We start from the raw sequence: 21,785 nt of genomic DNA, 5'->3' as shown, positions 1-21,785 counted from the left end.
TTAAATTTGCAATAATACAATTAGAATTATTAGAGCGATACAAGTATTTTATGATACAGTAAAGTACAGTGTGCCTCGAAGAAAAAGTAAACAACAACGTTCAACAATCGATAATATCAAACAGAATATTATTTGCAAATATCATGTGTAATACATATACATATATACGCATATGTATATTATCATACACAAAACGTAACACTGTTGCAGTTTCGGGAGGGAATGCCCTACTAATAAAAATAGGTGTTTGTTTCGTCGATCGTGAATATACAACGTTTATCTACCCTAATAGATCCCTAATCGACCTTCAAGGTAGACTATTATTATTAATCACTTTAAATGCACAACTTACGAATCCATACTTTGCAGATTGATTTTCAAACATACCTAATTACATCCACTCATCCGTTTTTCTGCAAGTTTCGTCGATTTACTCTCCTATGCAAGTTTCGATCGCTTAGCCATGTTCAACCATATACAGCTATCCGACAACTTGAGAATCCTTTGATCCTGACGTAAAAACGTGAAGAATATGGCGGATATTGAGAAGGGTGCTGCCGAACACCGATAACGTTAAGAGACGAAAACGAAAGCGAAAGCGAAAGCGAAAGCGAAAATGAAAATGAAAGCGAAAGCGATCCCGTCAACGTTCCCTCGTTATACTTTACACTCGAAATTTGTATAGAAGAGATTCCAATCGATTGGATAATTCTGAAAGAGTAGCCAAGATTTCAGGCGCGTTCCGTCGCTTCTTTGTTACGAGGAATAATAGTAGAGTGTGCGTTCGGTTGATCGGAGGGCTAACGCGGCCTCATCGAACTGTTCAGAGGCTGCATAAGGCCTCCGTTGATGTAACCGTGATAGGTGGTGTAGACCGCCGCTGGGTTCTGTTGATGAGGGTCCTGGGGGTATGGTGCAGGTACATTTACGACTCCGACGGGCAGCTGACTGGCCTGATTCATGAAACCACCGAGTTGAGCCGCTTGATTCATGTAGCCGGTGGCTGGTTGTGCTACTCTATAACCATACTGAGCCATAAGATTCGTGTTCAAAGCGACGTTAGGGCTGACCCTACTAGCCGCGCTCTGCATCTGAGGGCATGTACTTCCAGGGTCGAGAGTTTGTCGATAAAGACTATCGCTTGGATACGGTTGCGTTAGAGAGGCCATGTTCGCGTTAGCCGATGATCTCGAAGCTGACCTGCTCGGCGGGCCGGGAGTGCTTGGTGGAACAGTGTTCACGTTGTAATAATTCTTCGGATAACCAAGAGGCACCTGAGGCGGAGTCGATAATTGTCGCGAGCTTTGCGGTGGAGTCATCGTATGCGGTATCGGTGGCGGTGGTGTCAAATTCATACTTGGTGGAGGCGTGGGTGGTATCATTTCCAAACCATTTGTAAGTTGCTGCAATTTTGCCAAGCTACAGGAATTTGTCGTCTGATGATTTCCGGATGCGGATAAAGAAGGTGCCGGAGTGTGCGAATGCGGAGGCATCGCGCTCGTCTGAATGTAAAAGTTTGTCGCGGTGGTGCAAGGTGTAGGCGCGCCCGATCTGCCGCTACGATGCTGAATCACGTACGTGTTTTGCGTTGGAAAGTTTTGCGAGGCGACTGCCATGTAATTTCCTTGCGAGATAACGGCCATATTGTGCGAATGAGCAGCGTGCGTGTGAGAATGAGGATGAGGTACCGGCGGTACGCTCATCGACGAAGATTGCTGGTACTGAGGTGGCACGTGCGTGCTGTGCGCCACGGTGGTGTGGCTGCTATGAGAGCTCGCGTGACTACTGTGAGAGCTCGAATGTTGAGAGGAGGCTTGCGCATGCGACGTAGGAGGCGTGCTTCGATGCGATCGGCTACTACTCTGTTGAGTCGATCTCGATCTATGAGTAGTTTGCGAACCACTAGCTCTCTTGTTGCTGTGAGATTGCGATTGCGGTTGCTGTTGCTGCTGCTGTTGTTGTTGCTGCTGCTGCTGCTGTTGCTGTTGCTGTTGCTGTTGCTGTTGCTGTTGCTGTTGCTGCTGAGGTTGAGACTGACTATGCGCTATGTTTTGGTTCTGTGCTTGTTGAGTCAGAGACAACTGTATCGGTTGCGGCGTATGAGACTGGGGCAAAGGTTGCGGCGTACGACTTTGAGGCATCGGTTGAGGGCTTTGGGTCGGTATACTCTGAGGCGTGTGAGACTGAGGAAGAGGCTGCGGAGTATGAGACTGAGGCAACGGTTGTGGCGTATGACTTTGCGGAAGGGGTTGCGGACTTTGGGTCGGTATACTTTGAGGAGTATGCGACTGTGGCGTTCGAGGCTGTTGAAGGGGTTGCGGTGTATGAGGTTGATGCTGCATCGGATGCATATTCACGTGCGCCGTCGATTGCGTATGTTGAGGCATCGAACAGTCAGAGTACTGTACTTGCGGTGATATATTTACGGTAACGGAAGTCACTGGCGGAGTAGCTATTTGCATGGGTACCGAGGGTGGCGGAACCGATGTGACCGAAGCCGGCATCGATGGCAAAGCGCTCGGTGGCCTCTCGACGCTGTTTTGCGACGCGAGATCGCTCGCGATCGAAGTCGGAGATTCCAGTCCCAATTGACTAACATCCAAATCGCAGTGGCCGTAATGCAACGAATGCACCGAATTTGTAGTCGAATCAGGCGTGTATACACCCATCGAGGGCAAATCCGGTTGCGAAGGAGGCGTGCGTTTCACCGAGCCAGGATTTTCCAAATGAGGCGTCGTTTTGCCACTTTCGGGAGAATTTTGTTTCAACTCTTCCGATTGAGTTTGAAGATGCAAATTCTCCTGTTGTTGCTGTTGCTGCTGCTGCTGCTGCTGCTGTTGTTGTTGTTGTTGTTGTTGTTGCGGCGGCGGTGGTGGTGGTGGTGGTTGCTGCTGCTGTTGGTGATGGTGGTGATGATGGTGGTGGTGATGATGATGATGATGCTGCTGCTGCTGTTGTTGTTGTTGCTGCTCCACGACGGAAAGAACCTTCTCTTGTGGCGTGAGGGACTCCGTTTCAGGCGACGCAACGTTCAAAGCAACGATCGATTCTTTCTTTTCCATAGGAGCAGTCGGACAAGTTTCCACTTTCGTTCGTGTGAAATCTTCCCTCGAATCTTTTAAAGCTAACCTATCGGAAACCGCCTCATCCTTACAACTATCCTCATCCTTATCCTGAGCAATAACTTTTAATTTTTCGTTTTCCTCGCGTTTAGGCGAAGGAACATCAGGTACCAATTTCAGCGTTTCCGGACTACAAATTGCTTTTTCAGTCTCTGAATCTTTATCACATTCTTTCGCAACTTGTTCGTTCCGATCGTTCGCAATCTGCGATTGCGATTGCGATTGCGATTGCGATTGCGATTGCGATTCCGATTCCACATTCTGCAGGAAGTATTTCTCTACTTCTTTCCGTTCATCGACTCGATTATCTTCCGTCATTATCTCTGCGGCGGTTTGTTCGTTCGAATCAATATTTCCGCCAGTTACGCTTGAACACTGTGTCACAGATTTCGGTCTCGGCGCAGGTACTTCTTCCTCCCCTTCGTCTTCGTCACCACCCTCGTATTCTCCAGGACTGGCAGAGGTTACCTCCGCCTCCGGTTCCGGTGGAACGACAACGCTGCTTGTTCGACCGATATCGGCAGTAACCACGCTGGTATCGATCTCATTCGTTTCCGTCGCGTTATCCGGCTGATTAGCAGGATTCGATTCAAAAACACAGAGCTGTTTGTCGGTAACAGGTGAATCTGTTTTCTCCGAGTCTGGCGAAGGGGATAAAGCTGGGGGAGGTGCTACCGTAATGGGACTATCCGCTCTCTCTTCTGTACAAACTGCTTCCGGTTTCAATTGTGGCATCTTTAAAGCATCTTTCTCGGCTTTCGCCCTACCACGTCTCGATACCGGCGAACCTTTAACAATTTCCTTTGCCTCCTCTTTTCCTCCGTTACATTGGTTTTGCTCCGAAAGCTTTTTCTCTTTCCCTTGTTTCGTCTGCAGGTATTTCCCGCTTTGTCGACTGGTTATCTTCAACAGGATGTCGTCTACTTTGCACTGCTTTTTAGCCGGTTTCTGGACACCGGAGAACGGAACTGATTCTATCCCCATCTCTTTAGAGGACAGCTTTTCTCCTTCCATAACGGAATTATTGTCTTTCTCCTTTGTCGAATTATCTTTATCCTTATCTTTATCCTTATCCTTATCCTTATCCTTATCCTTATCCTTATCCTTATCCCTATCTTTATCCTTTGCCCTGTCTTTTTCCTTCGGTTTCTCCTTCTCCTTCTCCTTCTCTCTTTCCCGCTCCTTTTCCTTCTCCTTTTCTCTCAACGACTCACGAGTCCTCTTTCTACAACTCACTTCGCACTTGTCCTCTTTATCTTCGCTTTCAGTCTTTTCGGAATGTTTTCGTTTTCGCAAAGGCGTCACTACCGATTCGACTAGAGGGGTTCTCGGCACCCTGATCTTTCGTCTAGGCGTCGTCGATACCGCTGACAGAGGTGTCGACTTAGCCGAGTTCACCGAGTTGTTCGAGCTTTTCGATGCAGCCATCGTTCGAGAATTTCTCGGAGTCGATGTAACATGCTTCGCTTCAACCTCCATCATCTTGCCATTTTCCGGGACAACGGTTGCGGTGCTTCGCGGCTCTTTCTCCATCTCTCCTGCCTCTTTCGTTGTTTTCGATTCTTTCGGTTCCTTTGGTTCTTTCGTCTCTTTATTCTCTTTGCTCTCTTTTGTCGTCTCTTTAAACTCTTTCGTTTCCTTCGAGTCCTTGATTTGTCTCGTTTCCTTCGAGTCCTTTGGTTCTTTGAAACCGGTGTCCTTTTGTACCGAAGATTTTTGAAGAGCTTTTGGTTTCAAGGGGGACGATCTTCTTTGTCCCAACCTCCTGCCTCTCGGTTTTCTCTTGATCTTTACCTTTTGTATTTTCTCGACAACGGCTGCTACGTGTTTAGGTTCGGCCGCGACCGGTGACGATTCGGAACTAGTGTCGCCGCTTTCTTCCGGGCTTTGATACGGATTTGGAATTTGCGTGAGCAACGGTATCCACCTGAGACAATCAGGGTCCAACTTGATACGCGAACTTTTTCGTATCTTGGCCATATGAACGTCCACTTTGCCCCAATCGACTACTACGGCCACCTTCGAGTTTCCCTCGCCCGGTAGATGGACCGATCTGACGAAACCCAACAATTGCATCGCGGTAGCGATATCGTGGGCAGAAACTCCGGTTTCTTTCGTTATATCTCCCAGTTTGATTTCCGTCGAATCTCTGTGAGCGTCAAGATACTCGAGCACGACGCTTTTCCAAAAGGAATGGTACGATACACGGCCAAGATCGGAAAGTGGCTTTTCCGGTGTTCCAGGAATCCCTTCGACCTTGGACAAAAGGTAACTGAACTCGATGAGAAACCTTCCGAACCCTTGCCTCTGATATTGGGGCAGAGTCATGATACACGACACGTTGTACCTCTGCGCCGGACAATGTTTCTCTTTACTAAAGTAGCCAACCAAATGGCAACCGTACTTGTCATTTTTCGTCACCGCGTAAAACAAAAACGGCTCCACGTCGTAATAGAGAGTTTTATGATCTAAGAACAATTTCGCTAATAGACACAAGTTTTGGCAATAGATCTTGTTCACGTTACCATCGATCTGAAAAATGGAAAAGCAAGTAATCTGGTTAGTCGAGAGAAGTTGAGAGCTATCAGGTGCAGTATGTAACGATGAACCGAGAAACATTGAGAAAGGTTGAACGAAAGAATTCGGAAGTACACGTACCTCGAAAACGGATAGCCCGTTACACCTATAGATCTCGGTGGCCGGTGGATGCCTCCACTGGCACTTGTCCATATGCCTGTCAAGTACCGCCCGACTCTTGGTGTACTTTAAGCAGAATTCACAAAAGAACAGTTTCGGCAATCTCGCGTACTCCTGGGGAAACGGGCTGGAATACCAAGTCTCGACTTCGTATCGACCGAAAACTATGGCCGCGGGATTTCGGCTTCCACCGGTTGTACCGCTGCTGCTCCCTGCGCTCACAGACACCACGCTGCTACTTTCTTCGCTTTCTCCGTTTGCAGTAGTTAACCGAGCTGCTCTATCTCGAGCCTCCTTGAACAGATCCACGTCCTTCTGAGTGACACCCGGTGGTAGGCTCTGCGGTAGAATCGGTTCCTCTGTAAACAGAATCGACGCACTGCTTTTTACCGATTACTTCCCCGCGCTATCGATCGAAGGAAGGAAATCAAACTTGATCGATATCCACTTACTGAACGACCACTCTCGTTAATATAATTTACGCGTGACTTTCAACACTACTGCCGATCGATCGATCGATCAATCGATCGATCGATCGATCGACTCTTGTGTCAAAAAAAGGACACGCGATATGCTTACATTACCCAACAATTAAACCTACACAATATCGAATAAAAAGTAGTGATGAAAGTAAAGTAAAACAAAGTGAAATAAAGTAAAGTAAAGTAAAGTAAAGTAAAGTAAAGTAAAGTAAAGTAAAGTTAAGCAAAGTAAAGTAAATTAAAGTAGAAGAAAACAAAACAAAACAAAAAAAAAAGGAAAAAAACAGGTACCGTCAAGATTTCACACGACACACAACAATGTCCACTTTTTAGAATGGCTGATACCCTTTTAAGGTAAAGAAGCAAAAATACTATAATAGCAAAGCGTAAATATCAAGTTGTGTACCAATAACCCTCGGTTAAGTAGCATCGAGTACGATGATAATAATTAGTAAGTCATGTTAATATCGTGACTAATATCCAAAGCAACGCTATGGGATAGGTTTAATGGGATGTGTTGGCAGAATATAAGAAACTGGCTGCTCGATGGTAAAGGCAACTTTCTTTCCAGTCTTTTAGTTCGTTTCTTTCGAACGAAGGAGAGGGGCGGTGAGAAAGTATTAGGAAAATTGCGTGCCTGCTAAATGTCAGCAGCACCAGCAGCAGGTTAACTTTGCATTATCGGATAATATCAGTGACGTATTTCTTCGATCCTGGAAACGGAACAACACAGATTACTATTCATTTCTTAGGTGGAATTATAATAGCTCGAGCTGTACAGGATGTTCGGTATGCCGAAACCGATCGTAACGGTGATAAACTTTACCAGCCGATTCTAGTAAACAAAGATTTTTGTAAAGATAGTTTTCTGAGCGTAAAGCGAACAATTGAATAATTGTTTGCTTACGTTTTCTTGAACGTGTATTAATTACGTACCTTCGGCAAGAAAAAAATAAAATAGAAACAGAAGAGTAAGTATGCCAGAGCCAAGAAATAATAAAGATATTAATAGTAATAGTAACGAGAAGGATGATGATGATGGTAAGAATAATAATCATGGTAATAATGTTGACGACGACGACGACGACGACGACGACGACGTCGACGACAACAATAGTAATATTAATCATAATAGCAACAACAATATTAGTAATAAGCATGCAATAACCGGGTAAAGTTTCTGCAGTGTAAAACGTATGGAAAGTTCAGCCATGCTTTTAACAGAGATCGAGCATGAATCGAAAAGTACAGGAACATACGAGCCCTTCGCGACAAGTGCGACAAGTACTGTTTAATACCCAACTCTGCATAAACATTTCCATCAGGAGTTTTACGCTACACAAACGACGACAAACATCATCCTACGGGGGAACATGATTGTTCTCGTTCGAAAAGGCATACTTTAATTATAGATATGTAATAACATAAAGAATGTAAAAAAAGTGTTATAACATTCGTCATATTTAAATTGAACAACCATTTAACCGTTAGTGGAACAATCATGTTATCTTGGAGGAAGTTACGTCGGACGTACATGTACAGACGCCCAAACACGCGCACAGGCACACAAAGAAAGAAAAAAAGATAGTGAGAAAGAGAGAGTTAGAGGGAGAGAGAGAGAGAGACGAGAAGACTAGAAGAGTAGAATAATAGAAGACGCATACGTTCAGGCACACACGCACGCATACATATCATAGCACACCACACCGCCAACACATCCACGTGGTGGTGAGCGAGGATTAGATTAGAGGGAACTGTTGTTTGCGAATCGGGTGCATCGTCAAGGTTAGGACTCGTGAACGGGTGGGGTAGACTCTTACCCTTCCTGGTGGAGCAGGGTGTCGCGCGGGGTGTCGTGGTGGTGTTGGTGGTGGTGGCGCTAGTACAGGCTCGTGGAATGGACTTTGGGTTGGGATTTGATTTGACGGAATCGGAACACAGGCCAGATTTAAAAACGGCGGGCACAGGGTGGCGTGACTGATTCGACGCGTCGACGAGCGGGCTTTTCTTTCGCGAATATTGATCGTGTTGATCGTGCTGATCTTGTTGATCGTGCCTCAAGATCGAGGTCGACGCCGAAGAGGAGGAGGGCGAGCGTAACGACGCCGGCGCCAGCGCCGACGTGGACGTGGACGCTGATGCCGGTGACGATAAATCCATCACAGCGCATTTGATCAGCGACGACGCGTCGTCTTTCATCAGCTTTCTCCTCTCGTGTTCGTGCCTTTTGCTATTCACCGCTGTTTTCACCAAATTCGACGGTGTCATTTTTGTTAATTTTTCGTCAAGGGGAGCGGAGAAGAATGCCTCGTCGGAAGGCAAGAAGATTCCAGGCCGTGGTAGTTTCGGTTCATCGCTCGACCCCTCTTGTATTTTCCTCTTCTCTCTCGATTTCGGGGTATCGGGTAAACTGAGCAGCCTTTTGTTGCTCTGTATCCCTTTGGATAATTTAGCCGATTTGCTCGTGCTGCTCGTGTTACTCGCTTCGTCCGTGTTAGGCCGTTTTCTTCTATCGGGAGCGTAATTAGGCGTTGGCGCGCTAGACCTCGCTCTACCGTTACTAGGTACTGAAAAAAAGTGACTCAAACCGTCAAACAGACCTTTCAATTGACCGGCACCAGGTTTTACTTTGCCGTCCGCTGTGGTGAAATCGGCTGCAAAGCCGCGATCGTTTTTCTCTTTCTTTTTCTCGCAGTCGAGCAACGGCGAATTGGCGGCAGTAGCGGGTTGTTGTATGTGTAAACCAAACGTCGGCGTACTACTGACGTCGAGCTTGGGTAACGGGGCACCGAACGTGTTGGTGATATTGCTAAAAAACGGCGATTCCATATTCAGTTTAGCAGCAGCAGCGGCCGCGGCGAAACCCCAAGGTTTGTCCTCGTTGAAGTCGCAAGAGAACGGACCCCTCGGTTTCGGAGACTCAACAACTGGCAGTCGTTCTTGCTGGCCGTCGTCTGCGGACGATGAATCGCTAGATTCGCTTGAACTGTTAACCTCTTCGTCATCTTCGTCCTCGTTGTCGGTGGTATCGTCACTTGCGTCGGAGGAATCGCTGTCACTCGCCTCGCTACTGCTGCTGCCGCCGCCGCTGCTGCTGCTGCTGCTACTACTGTTGCTATTGCTATTGCTATTGCTGTTGCTGTTACTGTTACTATTGGTGGTGGTGGTGCTGGTGCTGCTGCTGGTGCTGCTGCTGCTGGACATTAGCGGCAACCTTTTACCCACTACCGTTTGTTGTTTTTCGTTCTTATTCGCGACACTGGCTGCAACTGCGGTTGCAGTTATGGTTGTGGTTGCAATTGTGGCTGTGACTGCGGCTGCAGCGGCGGCGGCGGCGGCTGCGGCTGCGGCGGCGGCTGCGGCTACGGCGGCAGCAGCATTACCTCGAGTCAACCTAGGACTAACGTTTTGCGAAGATTTAAATTTCTCACCGCCCCCCACCCGCTTCAATTTATTGTGGTCCGCGTTAAATGCGCTCAGTCTAAAAAACTTTTGCTTCTCTTTGGAGATCCGGTCATTTTTTTCTTCGAGTAGCCTACCCTGGCCTGCGAGTGGGGTGGGGGGTTGTGGTAAAGGAGAGGAAATCAAAGGTGGTTGACGAGGGGAGACAACACCCGCATTACCGTCCGAGTTGCTGTCCACCTGTGCCACTCCTGCACTGCCTTTCTTGCCGGGACTCGTACTCGTCAAGCTCTTTCTGGATATCGCCGATCTGTAATAAGCATAATTCTAGTTCTTAGCTTATCGCTTATCACCCTTTCCGATCTCGTTAGTCTAGACGCGTATGTTATTTCGCGTATCGCGTATCGCGTATCGCGTATCGCGTATCGCGTATCGCGAACCAATTACACACAGATCGAAATATGAAAAAAGCTTTTAATTTTTCTTCCACGAAATATCTTGGAAAATTGCCTTTGAAAAATTAAGATAACGTTTGCTTACTTTCTACTCTCGCGTAATTTGCTGAGTCTCTTCCTTGCGCTAGTCGGCGTGTCGTCGAGGCAACTAACGTCCTGTGTTTTGCCTCTTTTCCCGTCATCCTTGCCGATCGGTGTATGCGCTGTCTGACAGTGTCGACACCTCCAGGGTGCTTTGTTCTTTTTGTCGAGCGCGGGGTCCAGGCAGGTGGGATGGTAACACTTTACGCAGCCGGCGCATCTGACCAGATAATTCTGCGACTCTCGTTCCAGCTGGCAGCCGGCGCAAATTGGCGAGCAATCGTCGCAACACCACGTTACACCTCTATCGACCAGGATCGAGAGTTCCGGAGGTGCGCAGGAGTTGTGCAGGGCTGCACCGCACGCGCTACATCGGCTCAACTTTTCCGTGGCGTTTCGTTTCGTATTGTTGTTGCCCGCTATCGTCGCACCGAGACACTCTTTGCATATCGGTAGCGGAGCTGGTAGCTGCGACAAATCAAATCAACCAACGTACAAACATTTCTTTCCACGCGAAAAGTGAACAACTGACGCGATTCCCATTCTTACGTATTTTACCAAAGCAATCTGCCGGTTTTTTCCTAGGTATACATCGTATGAACGTAATTAATTTCTTCCGGTAATATGCAAGCCAGTTCTAGTATATCTATGCATCAGCAAGGGTGCATCTTATTAAGGGACCACCACTACCACTCCCAACAGCAACAGTCGCAGGAACAATTATCAAAGGGATTTTTCAACGTGAAAACGAACGGTTTATGAGCAAATTTTTACCGTTAGATATCAAGTTACTCGTTCAATCAATTTTTCTACGTTGACAAGAAATTCAGCGAATCTGTAAAGTCGTTGAACAAATGGTCGAACGCAATCTACAAAACTATTATAATATACCGCGTAAATTTAATTATTCCATTTTTATAAACGTTGCAATTTGCAATCGAGCCATGATCGGTACGATGACATCGCGATCGAACCACGTCGCGTTGAAGAAAAACATGAACTTATCGAAAAAGTTGAAGACGCTGCTGCTGCTGCTGCTGCTTCTGTTTCTTTGCTTTTGCTTTTCCGCGTTTTAATAAACAATCTTTCCCCAAACGAGACGAAAGTCGCAAACAATATCCGCACCCCGAATGAACAACTTGTTGCACAACAACGAACTGCTGTTGCTAGACTCGTTGCTCAGTTGAACTTCAGCAGTGGTAATTGCCAACTACCACGAATCAGTTGCAGATACAAATTTACAATACTATGAGTCGTGAATAAATCGAACGGGAAGAACGTGGTTGACGAGTGATCCTGACGAATGGGGAGCAATGCATCGCATTACGTCGCATTACGTCGATCCTTCTATAACTAACTTTCCGTGCTCTTTGCGGGTTGACACGTATAAAATGCGGAGAACGGGTTAAGAGAATGAGGCGAAAAAAGCACGAGAGAGAGCAAGAGAGATTCCATGTGCGTGAAAGATCAATAAAAGAAGTAATGTACAAACGAGTCGCCGGAAGTCGAGTCGCCAAAGGATAGCGCATCATTTCGAGCCGCTTTGCCTCTGTATCTCCTCTTTCTCGGACGCGTGTCCTTCTCTCCCAATCCCTCCTTCCAATCCTCACACACGCGCGCACACGGGCGCGCATGCACATGCAATACCATCGTCGCCGCTACTCTCTTGACCGCATCTAACCATCTTGAGGCGTGGATATACGGCGTGATTCCCCAGTCGCAAACAGGGGATCGTAACGAGTGCGTAATATGTATTTTCATTGTTGATACATGCGAGTCACGAGCCACGAACTTGACGAACTTGGCGAATATTGCAAATTTTTCTTAGCTTTCATCTCATCGAATATCCCAACACCCACAATCCCCTTCCATCCTTCCTTATTCAGTTCTTCAACGCATCAAGACACGAGGTATACTTGCATCGATCTTACTCACAATTCCATCGCCCCTGGTCGCACTCCGTTACCAATTTCAGACTCACGCTCCGAAAGCTACATACATATATACGGAACAACTAAGTATACTATCCCTAAGCTTAAGTTTAATCGATGATGTACTGAAATACGAAAACCGTACGATACGAAGACTAATGAGAATATAAAACCGTATGCTTAATCGAGCATACTGATGGAATAACGCGGCAAACAACTCTGCCCCGTCTCGTGCTCTCTCGAGTTCAAGGTCGGGTGGAAATTCTAGCGATACTACCTCCTACTCTCTTGCTCTCTCCTTCTCTACATTTCCTCGATCACAGAGGTACCGCGAGGTACGTCAACGATCGTTCAAGTAGCCAAGATGAAACGATGAAACGATGAAACGATGAAACGATGAAACGATGAAAGTAAATATCGTAAAAGAGGTATAAGAGACTACTGACCTTGGGCACAGGGTGTTCCGGTAGGGTGAGCTGAACGTTTTCACCGTGCTTCTTGATACAAGGCGGTCTGTCCGGTTGGCGGAAAAGTCTACCGTCCTGGATCACTAGTCCTCGATCGACGGCTCTTTTCGCCGATATCCTGAGCGCCGTCCTCAAATCACCCTCGGCTTCTTCTTCGACCGTGTGACTCTGTCTAATGTACTTTTCGATGTTCTTCAGGCTCGAACCTTCCCTCTCGCCGAGCTCTCTGACGGCCTTGCCCAGCACTTTGCTAAGATCGGACGCCTTGCCGACCTTGAGCGGTTTCGACTGCAAACCACCAGGGTCTTTGTACGAGGACTGGCCCTTGTTGAAGATCTTTAGCACATCGCCGCGTTTCACGGCCACTTCCAGGTGCTCGGCAATCTCCTCCTCGTGGTAATTGTGGTGCTGACGGATCGCGTGGCATATCCGTTCCACGCTCGGCCTCTGCTTTTGACTGCGGATCTTGCGGATCGCGTCGAGAAACCAGGCCGACCAGGTCTCAGCAGACTCGGGTTCGTCCATTGCTTCCTCTTCGATTTCGTCGGCCGTCCGCCGACGGGGATGACGCCGCCGGCGACGATGATCACGTATCTCTCCAGAGTACGCGCACTCGATCGACGACAACGCTCGACCGTCTCCGGATCGTTCCTCTTTGCGTCGCTGCGATACTCACATCCTGCGCCACTTGTACCTTGATTTTTATCAGAGGTTCCTTCACCTCCTTCGCCTACGATCGCCGTACTCTTCTTTAGCCCACCCTAAAATCAAAACACAAGTACCCATCAATTAGAATAATACCCTTCTTCTCTCCAAGTACATTCCACCACCACCGCCACCACCACCACCACCACCACCACCATCCTTTTTTATTTATTTTCTCTTCGTAATACGCGTACGAACGCGTGACCTTTATCGATCGACTTCCTGTTTCGAACAAATCGCGTTTCGACACCTTGCGAACATTCTTCGAGCATACCATACTGCTGTCACTTGTACAACTTCCTCTTTCAGCCCCGAGACCAAATAAATCAAACGATCCTTTACTTTCAATCACGCGCTAATTCGAGATGGCTAACTCTCCCTCCTACCCTATCCCATCCCACCTTATGTTATCCCCGCCAATTATCCGGCATTTAAAACCGTTCAATTTCGTTCAATTTCGTTCAATTCGTTAAGTGGCAAACTTTCTCCTCGACGCGAGCCATCTCGAGAACGTAGTATCCCTACACCTGGAACGGAGAGAAATATTTCAAATCGCTTCGGCTTCGCGCGCTTCCATTGCGCAACATCAAACGACCTACAGACACGCGGCTTAAATTAAATCGATCGCGTAAACCTGCAAATGCACAAACTCTGCTAAAATATACCTTCTCCGAACCTCAACCAGTCGAAACTATTCTAGTCATCGGTAAATCATTTACTAATACTTTTACTCATTTTCCATCAGTGATGATTCAACGAAAACGAATCTTCCTTCAGTTTTTCAACCGATCACTGTTGTACCAAACACCAATTATACCATACCGTGATAGTAATAGATTGAAATCTAGCTATACGCGTTCATGCACAAATAAACCAAATAAAATGAAAAGCTGAAAGATACCCCTTTTGAATACTTCAATCTGATCGCGATCCGTTCCCTCTCAAATACGCTCGTTCCCGCCAAAATCTCTCAACCCGTTACAACGTTTAAACGCGTTTTCCCAACTTTATAATTATCCTTTAGAATATGTACACGAACGTATGGATACGCTGTCAATATGTGCATAGAACCCGAATAGAAATGGTATGGTCCAACCATCGTAGAAACGATCTTATTGGTGTTCCCGCGTAATATCTGCCCTTCACAAAAAAACTCGATATTCTTAACGATGCGATAAGGACTAAACCTTTACTCAAAAGCATGACTATTTTCAATGAAACATGTTCAAATTGAGTCGATACTTGGTTTTTCCACGAAATTTTCAAACGTGACATAAGTACGGCTTTGATTGACTCGAAGAATGCGATTCGCCGTGCCGCGCCATGCCGCGCCATGCCGCGCCATGCCGCGCCGCGCTGTTCAACACGTGGTCTAAAACATCTACATATGTATACGCAATCGTTCTAGCTACAATAAGTTGCACCGATAAATAAATACAATGATAAACCGTATGTCAGAATACATGTATTTTCAACACGATTATGTTTCCGCTTAAAACTTGGATTTTAAACGTCAGCCTTGGCTCGAATTCGTTAATCGGCCAATCACCGGCACGCTTCCAACGATTTTACGGCGCAAGTAAACGCAAAACGACTTTGATTGATTTACCTAAATTTATCAATTTCTTCTCTCGATCGCTCACACGAGTGTGCCTTCTGTTTCAATTTCGTCAATTCATTATCGTATCGAAGAAAATCATGTATCGGTCGAACGAATGAATGAATGAACGAACGAACGAACGTACGAACGAACGAACGAACGAACGAACCGACACCACGTCCGTCTATTTGTCCGTCGCGTCGCGTCGCGTCGTTCCTCCGGTTAAGACGATCACGGGGACGAGGGCGAAGAGAGGCCAGTCAGGCCGGCTGAGTGTATTTGCCGGGGCCCCTCTCACCCGACGGAGAGTAGAAGAGAGAACAGGCCAGCGGAGAGAGAGCAGCTGCCACTGAGAAAACGGACGGTTACCGAACGGCTCTAACCACCGCCGCCCGTCGCTTCTCGTTTCTCTTTCGTCGTTACGCCTCGCTTCTGAAATTCTCTTCCGACAAAATCTGCCTATTAATATTATCGAAATCGATGCTACTCCGCTCGATGATCCACCTTCGACCACGCCAAAACGATAACCATGCACCGATCCAGACATTCTGCGTTACAACTGGCCAATAATTGCCGAACGATCGTACGCCTGATACGTTTTCCAGTAACCACAAACTCTTTGCCGTTGGTAGCCATTTTACATAATCAACTTTGAAACACATACTTTTAACATGATTCGCGTTACTCGACCACGACCACCGATAACTCTTGTGCGATTCCTTACGGACCGGACGATAAACGTAATAGCGACGGCCGTCGCCCACGAACCCGTCCGTTCTCCCGACGCTATTTCCTATCGCTTCTTTTTCGAACCTAACGATACCCGCACGCACTTTTTTCCTCTTTCGTTTATTTCGAGACTTGACGCACCTCGCAACGATCCACACAAACTCGACACTCTGCAATCGCGTTAAACTACACCATGAGAACACAAGTTTCTCGAAGCCCGACGGGCAGCCATCTTGGGTAGGCACGGCCAACTCTCCAACGTTTCGCACAATTTTTCGCGCGCAATAACCACACTTCCGTTATAATATCGCACCGCTTCGATTCACCGAGAGATCTGCAACTATTCCATAGTATTACAAACTTTGTATATTTCCGCGTAATCAATGAAAAATGTCAAGAAAGTACAAGGAGAAACAACACTTGCGTACGGAACATAGTCTCTCTCTCTCTTTCGCGCTCCAATAGCTTACTCTCTCTCTCTTTCTCCCCCCGTCCCTCTCGTGTACAATCACTCACATATTCTCGCTCTCTCTCTCTCTCTTTACCTATCTATCTCTTTTCTTTCTCTCACTCCCTCTCGTGGCTTGAGCTGGCGACCAGACCCGCTGGCCCGTATGCGTCGAGCGATGATTCGCGTGGTTCTCTTGCGACATTTAAAGACAACCAAATTATTTTTACCTGATCACGGTAATCCGATGCATAAGTTCGCGATCGAACAAACACACGAATCACTAGTTATACCGAAACGTGGGATGCGTAATCACGATCACCAATTATCTTGCAACAACGGCGTCACATTTCACACAAATCAACAAAGGTTACCCACTTGACAAAGATGGCGGTCGCGGGGGTTACATATTGTGCGCACGCGGTGGGGAGCGCACTGCGCACACCGCGCTCCTAGCTACGGCGGAATGATGAAACAGTCGTAGCGGCACGCGTTTTCCTCGACCAATCAAACTGTTCGCTTTAACTCGCACATTCTCGTTACCGGTCACACGTGCATCGCGTCTCCTTCTTTTTGCCCGGCACACAAACGCGCCTACTGTTTCTACACGAATTATCTCTACGTCATACGATGGCCTGTGGGACTGGGACACCTAGGAAAAACCTTTCGAACGCGGGAATATAAGCCGTAACCAAGTCGAATACCAAAACCGTTCCAACATTGTGCGAAACATTGTTACGTACACGATATCTATATTAAATTGAATCAAATCAAATCAAATCAAATCAAATCAAATCAAATATAAACATATAACGTGCAAACAGCTTTTCTCTATTCTTTCCACCGTACCAAGTATACTTCCAAGTACCTTTGGTATGCTCATCCCCCACTTTCTGCTCCATTTGACCATTTCCAATTACCTTCTAGACACGCTAGTGAACAAGACTGCTACGCCCGCGACACTGCCACAAGCTTCCGTCAGACAGTTTTCAGGGCTGTAATCTTGTTCCTTCGAACCACCTGCCTACCACTGTACAAATAAATAATTGTCAGGATAGCGTTATATACTTTACCGTTCAAACGTTTTTGCTTTTTACCGTTTTCTTCAATCTTTATCGCTTTTATAAAACGTATAAAAAATGATTTCATTTCAGAAATAGCGACCTTGTGGCTACACAAAACGTAAAATGTAAAACTTTTCACCATCGTCGTTCTTACCGCGTAAAACATCTGTATCGTATGCAATCATTTTCCAACAACATTATTGATTCTCCTTTTTTTTTCACTGCCCTTTAGTATCCCGTAGTATCCCGTAGTATCCCGTCCAGCTACATGCATACATCTTTATCGTTGTCGTTTCATCTTTATTCTACTCTACGTATTGCAGAATATAAGACATGTATACATATACGTATGTCAAACGGCGCGGCGCAGGCGTGTTACACATTCCTGGTAATTGTTTTTCTTTCCTCTTTTGGCTGTTTCAACTTGTGTGCCTTTATATTTCACGTAATACGCGAGCATTCTTGATGAAACGACAAGAATACAGGTGATTTTATTGATTCTTTTTTCCAACTTTTACGTAAATGAAACATCCACGCGATGAATTGGTATCCATTAGAAAACACTAACTACGTGCCAGATTGAGAGTGTCTAACGTAAATCGACCAAGTATAACCACGCAACGAAGGATTACGGGAATCGTGGGAAAAAGAATAAAAGAAAAGGAGCATCTTATTCAACTTACTCTTGTCTTGCGTATCCTTCTTGTCAATCTTAATTAGCATTCTTATCAAATTCAACTTTCATTACTAAACATAGCGTCAAAATAATGAATAGCTACCTCTTACGTTTTTCCAATCAAAGCGTCTCTATACACGTATAAATGGGAAAAGTAACGTTCTCAATGTATAAACAGTATACCCTAATCAAAGGAAACAAAGTGAAAAACGCTAAAGTGTGTTTATTAAGTACAAAATTCACAGTTACTAACTGATTAAGAGGCATCAAAGAGCAAAGGTAGGTTTTCCTTCGTAAGTACATCCAGATCTTTGTACAATTTGCGTTGCAGCCCAAATACCACATTTAACGCAAACTTCAATGTCTTTCCCTTGTATAAGTTGAGCCAAGAAACCTGCAATGTTAACAATGTTAACAATGTTAAAAATGTTAAAAATGTTAAAAATGTTAAAAATGTTAAAAATGTTAAAAATGTTAAAAATGTTAAAAATGTTAAAAATGTTAGCAATTTTAAAGGGGGGCAAAAACTTGACAAGAAAGAAACTGAACCTCCAACAAAAGCATCCCCTGCTCCATTTGTGTCTACAACTTTCTCTTTTGGTAGTTTAATAGCAGGAAATTCCAGTAGTTTGTTATCTTTGGCTACTAATATATTGTCGGCACCTTGCGTTATCACTACAATTCTTTTCCTCTTCTCGTTCATTTTTCTCATTTCCGACAGTTTCAATGCAATTTCTTTTCTATCCGTTGTTTGAAAATCGTTTACTTTTGCAAACGTGTCCGCTTCTATCTCGTTACCAAATAAAATATCGACGTAAGGAAGAGCCGCTAGCATTGGCTCCTTATAAAATTCACACAAAAAAGGTGCGCTAAGATTCATCATAAACATTTTATTTCTTTCGTAAGCATGTTGAGCAACTGCTTGGATCGTTTCTGGACTTACGGTTAAGAAGAAGCCCTAGAATGAGAAAAATTAAAGCTGCGTTAAAACTGCTCGGCTGCGTTAAAACAAGGGCGGATTGTATCTGGATTGTACATACTGAAACATAAATATACTCGGCCGCTTCTACAAACTTTTTATTTTCAGGTTCTTCTATGTGCGAAAGCGAAAAGCAATTGGCAGCAGCCAAATTGGCGCACAAAGATCGTTCGCTTCCAGTAATAAGAACTGCACAGGTACCAGTAGATTCTTTATTCGTATATTGATAGCGAACGTTCAAGCCATCCGCTCTTGCTTTCTCCTCTAAAATTTTTGAATATTTATCTACTCCGACGCACCCCATGTAAGTGGCAACTCTTGGTTTTTCCAGAAACCACTAAAACCACATTTAATCCAGATTTGTACATAGAACGCAACTTAATATGTAATATACTAATATGTTATAAAGAATTTACTTGTGCTACTCTCATAGTATTTTGTACAGAACCTCCGGCGATAAAGTCTGCCTTGTATTGTTCGATTAATTCATCGTACATGGGTTTGTGTTTCTCTTGAGCAAGAATAGCATCGTTAGAATTTAACTGGTACTTTTTCAAAAAATCGTCATCTACAGTTGCTGAAATATCAAGAAGGGGATTACCCATGCCTAGCAGTAGACCTTCTCTGAAATGTTTTATCGTTTTTTTTATATTAATGAAATTTCGAAAGTTGAAAATAAAATGTTATTTCGAACAGTTATGAAAATGAATTTTTCAACAATGCCTACTCCGTACATATTTACACCGGTTCCCTATGCTCGTGGTTCAACCTTAACCTATATCTTTTCTTACATCACCGTATGTATCTACGTACATACATATGTATATAGAGATATATAGAAGATTATCGAAAAAATGTAAATTATGTTACATACGTGTCTACATAATTAGGAAGTCTAATAGAAATTATACCAAGGAAAAATTGACAAGTTAGAAGGAATAATAAAAAAATTCGTAATTGAATTATGTAAGAACCGATATAACCGGGTGTAACATTCAAGCATGCGAGCACATGATCAACCGCGTGCACGGAACGTGCATGCCTTCGTCAGCATTTCAACCTAACCTAACCTTAAAATTGAATTTCTTAAAGAAAGATCACCGACATTACTGAAATTACCGACGAAAATAGAAAGAGAGATAAAAATAAAAGAGAAACAACTGAAGAAAAATCGCTTGTAAGACGAATCGATCATACCGTAAATCCACAGCCATTTGTTACAACTTCAGCTAACCGAGAAGAACGATTTCAAACGTAACGTTCGCGAATAATATCGGCGCGCCACTGAGCCGCGCAACGAAGCAATTCCGTATTTCACAACGAATACTAGTCATCGAAATATTGTTTATTTTTAGCGATATTTGCATAGTTATGCTATCATCAATGTTATCGCTTCGTACTCTTTACGTCGATCTGTTACCGCGCGATCACCGACAAACTATAAAAACTTGCGTTGAAAAGCAAACAAAGCATGAAAGATCGCGTTTTTCTGCATACCTGCTTTAAAAGATTACATAGACGCAAAACGTTTGTAAAAACACTGCTTATTTCATATGGACGGGCTGTTAAATTAACATTGAGCATAAACTAAAAATAAAAATACCTTTTAACGCGTCATTTCTTCGAATGTCATCGTACCTGCATCGAATTCGATTTCAACACCGTATACTTGACAAATAAAACGATTCGCTTTCTTGTTAACGTAAATACGCGATAATACATAATCGTTGTTCGCTTTGTTCAATTGGACTAAAAAGAAATGAATAATTTTAGGCAGAACAATTTAATTTAATTTAATTTAATTTAATTTAATTTATCCTATTTCATCCAAGAAACAACGATACAACCAATACTTTGTTAACTGATCTTTTTCCACTTTGATATTTAACGAAACTTTACTACGCGATAAATGATGGGGATGTGTGTCATGGATGATCTTAACATACTATTCTACATATGTATGTACGTTACGAATCACATGCGGCAAAGAACTCTTATCGTTTAATAGTGTTGAAATAAGTGCAAATACACTATCGCATAAAAAGACGTAACAATTTTTCTTTTCCTTTTCTTATTTTTTATTTTTTATTTTTTTGCGAAATATTTATCAACTCCTGATACCGTGTATGCATACCTCACCAGGATTAAGAGCACTACTCTACTTACCGTTCTAAAATTTGTACAATTAACGACACTTTGACGGCGTGCAATACGCGTGACACATCCTTTGTACACGTTTTTGTAACGTGAAAAGGAAAAAGATCAAATGAAAAAAGTAAAGGAATAAAAATTTGTACGGTGGTGAAATGATTGGTATATAAAAAAAAAAAAAAAAATATATATATGATTTACCGTATAAGAGGAAAAAGAAAGAAAAGGACTGGGACTTTGCGTTTGCGTTTACGGTTACGGTTACCTTTGTGCTTTCACACTGTAGAGAAAAATATAACAAACCCCGTTCATTAGGTAGGAGAAAGAAGCGCTGAGGCGTAGGTATGCCGCAGCATCACCATTGTCTGGATTTGTATTACTGTATTTGCATACGTATCTTCGTAAAGCTGATTTCAGTACGCGTAGGTTCGGGTGCGCGTGCATGCGCGCTTCACCGCTGCATCTCCTAAGAAAGAAAAGATGGTCTTGAAAAGGTTCTATCGCTAGAGAAAAGTGTAAAGAAGAATTTTAATACGAGCAAAGATTTCACTTTATTTGCTGTTTTACACGAATGAAAATGGTATGGATAGACTTGCCTTGATACCGAGGTGATTTTACATCTCTGCGCGTGTTTATCTGCTTGGCCGGATCTACCAGGAGACGCCAAGCGTCGACAAAGTTCTGCCTGGTCGACAATTACCTTGCTATACAGGATACGCATTGATGTCTTGATCCAAACCATCTGCCTCCCTACAGCCCTTCTTCCTCTCTTTCTCACTCTCTCTCTCTTTCTCTT

General features: G+C 44.5%; 2 protein-coding genes across 10 annotated transcripts; both read right to left on the bottom strand.

The window, feature by feature from the left end:
- Positions 1 to 640: 640 nt before the first annotated feature.
- On the bottom strand, positions 641 to 17,460 carry enok (histone acetyltransferase enoki mushroom). Of its 8 annotated transcripts, XM_034335898.2 has the most exons (7): positions 17,338 to 17,460; positions 17,040 to 17,149; positions 12,617 to 13,398; positions 10,244 to 10,707; positions 8,122 to 10,013; positions 5,781 to 6,178; positions 641 to 5,654 (listed from the first exon to the last, which is right to left on the bottom strand). In XM_034335898.2, the coding sequence occupies exons 3-7, from the start codon at positions 13,160 to 13,162 to the stop codon at positions 801 to 803; spliced, it is 8,154 nt and encodes a 2,717-aa protein (XP_034191789.2). In that variant the 5' UTR covers positions 13,163 to 13,398; positions 17,040 to 17,149; positions 17,338 to 17,460; the 3' UTR covers positions 641 to 800. The 8 variants fall into 8 exon arrangements, with proteins under 8 accessions (XP_034191789.2, XP_076545072.1, XP_034191782.2 ...); XM_076688957.1 differs by lacking the exon at positions 17,338 to 17,460 and having other exon boundaries at positions 16,988 to 17,094; XM_034335891.2 differs by lacking the exons at positions 17,040 to 17,149; positions 17,338 to 17,460 and adding an exon at positions 16,350 to 16,505.
- A 605-nt stretch (positions 17,461 to 18,065) lies between these two features.
- Adk2 (Adenosine kinase 2) lies at positions 18,066 to 21,764 on the bottom strand. Of its 2 annotated transcripts, XM_076688959.1 has the most exons (6): positions 21,586 to 21,764; positions 21,255 to 21,455; positions 19,255 to 19,462; positions 18,900 to 19,175; positions 18,409 to 18,817; positions 18,066 to 18,253 (listed from the first exon to the last, which is right to left on the bottom strand). In XM_076688959.1, exons 1-6 carry the CDS (start codon positions 21,729 to 21,731, stop codon positions 18,126 to 18,128), a joined length of 1,368 nt encoding a protein of 455 aa, XP_076545074.1. In that variant the 5' UTR covers positions 21,732 to 21,764; the 3' UTR covers positions 18,066 to 18,125. The 2 variants fall into 2 exon arrangements, with proteins under 2 accessions (XP_076545074.1, XP_034191815.1); XM_034335924.2 differs by lacking the exons at positions 21,255 to 21,455; positions 21,586 to 21,764 and adding an exon at positions 20,036 to 20,587.
- Between the last annotated feature and the right edge of the window lie 21 nt (positions 21,765 to 21,785).

This window comes from Osmia lignaria, chromosome 7, assembly GCF_051020975.1.
Source record: "Osmia lignaria lignaria isolate PbOS001 chromosome 7, iyOsmLign1, whole genome shotgun sequence".
Classification (NCBI taxonomy): Eukaryota; Metazoa; Arthropoda; class Insecta; order Hymenoptera; family Megachilidae; genus Osmia; species Osmia lignaria.
Note: the sequence above shows the minus strand (reverse complement) of the source record. Positions and strands in the feature narration are given on the sequence as shown.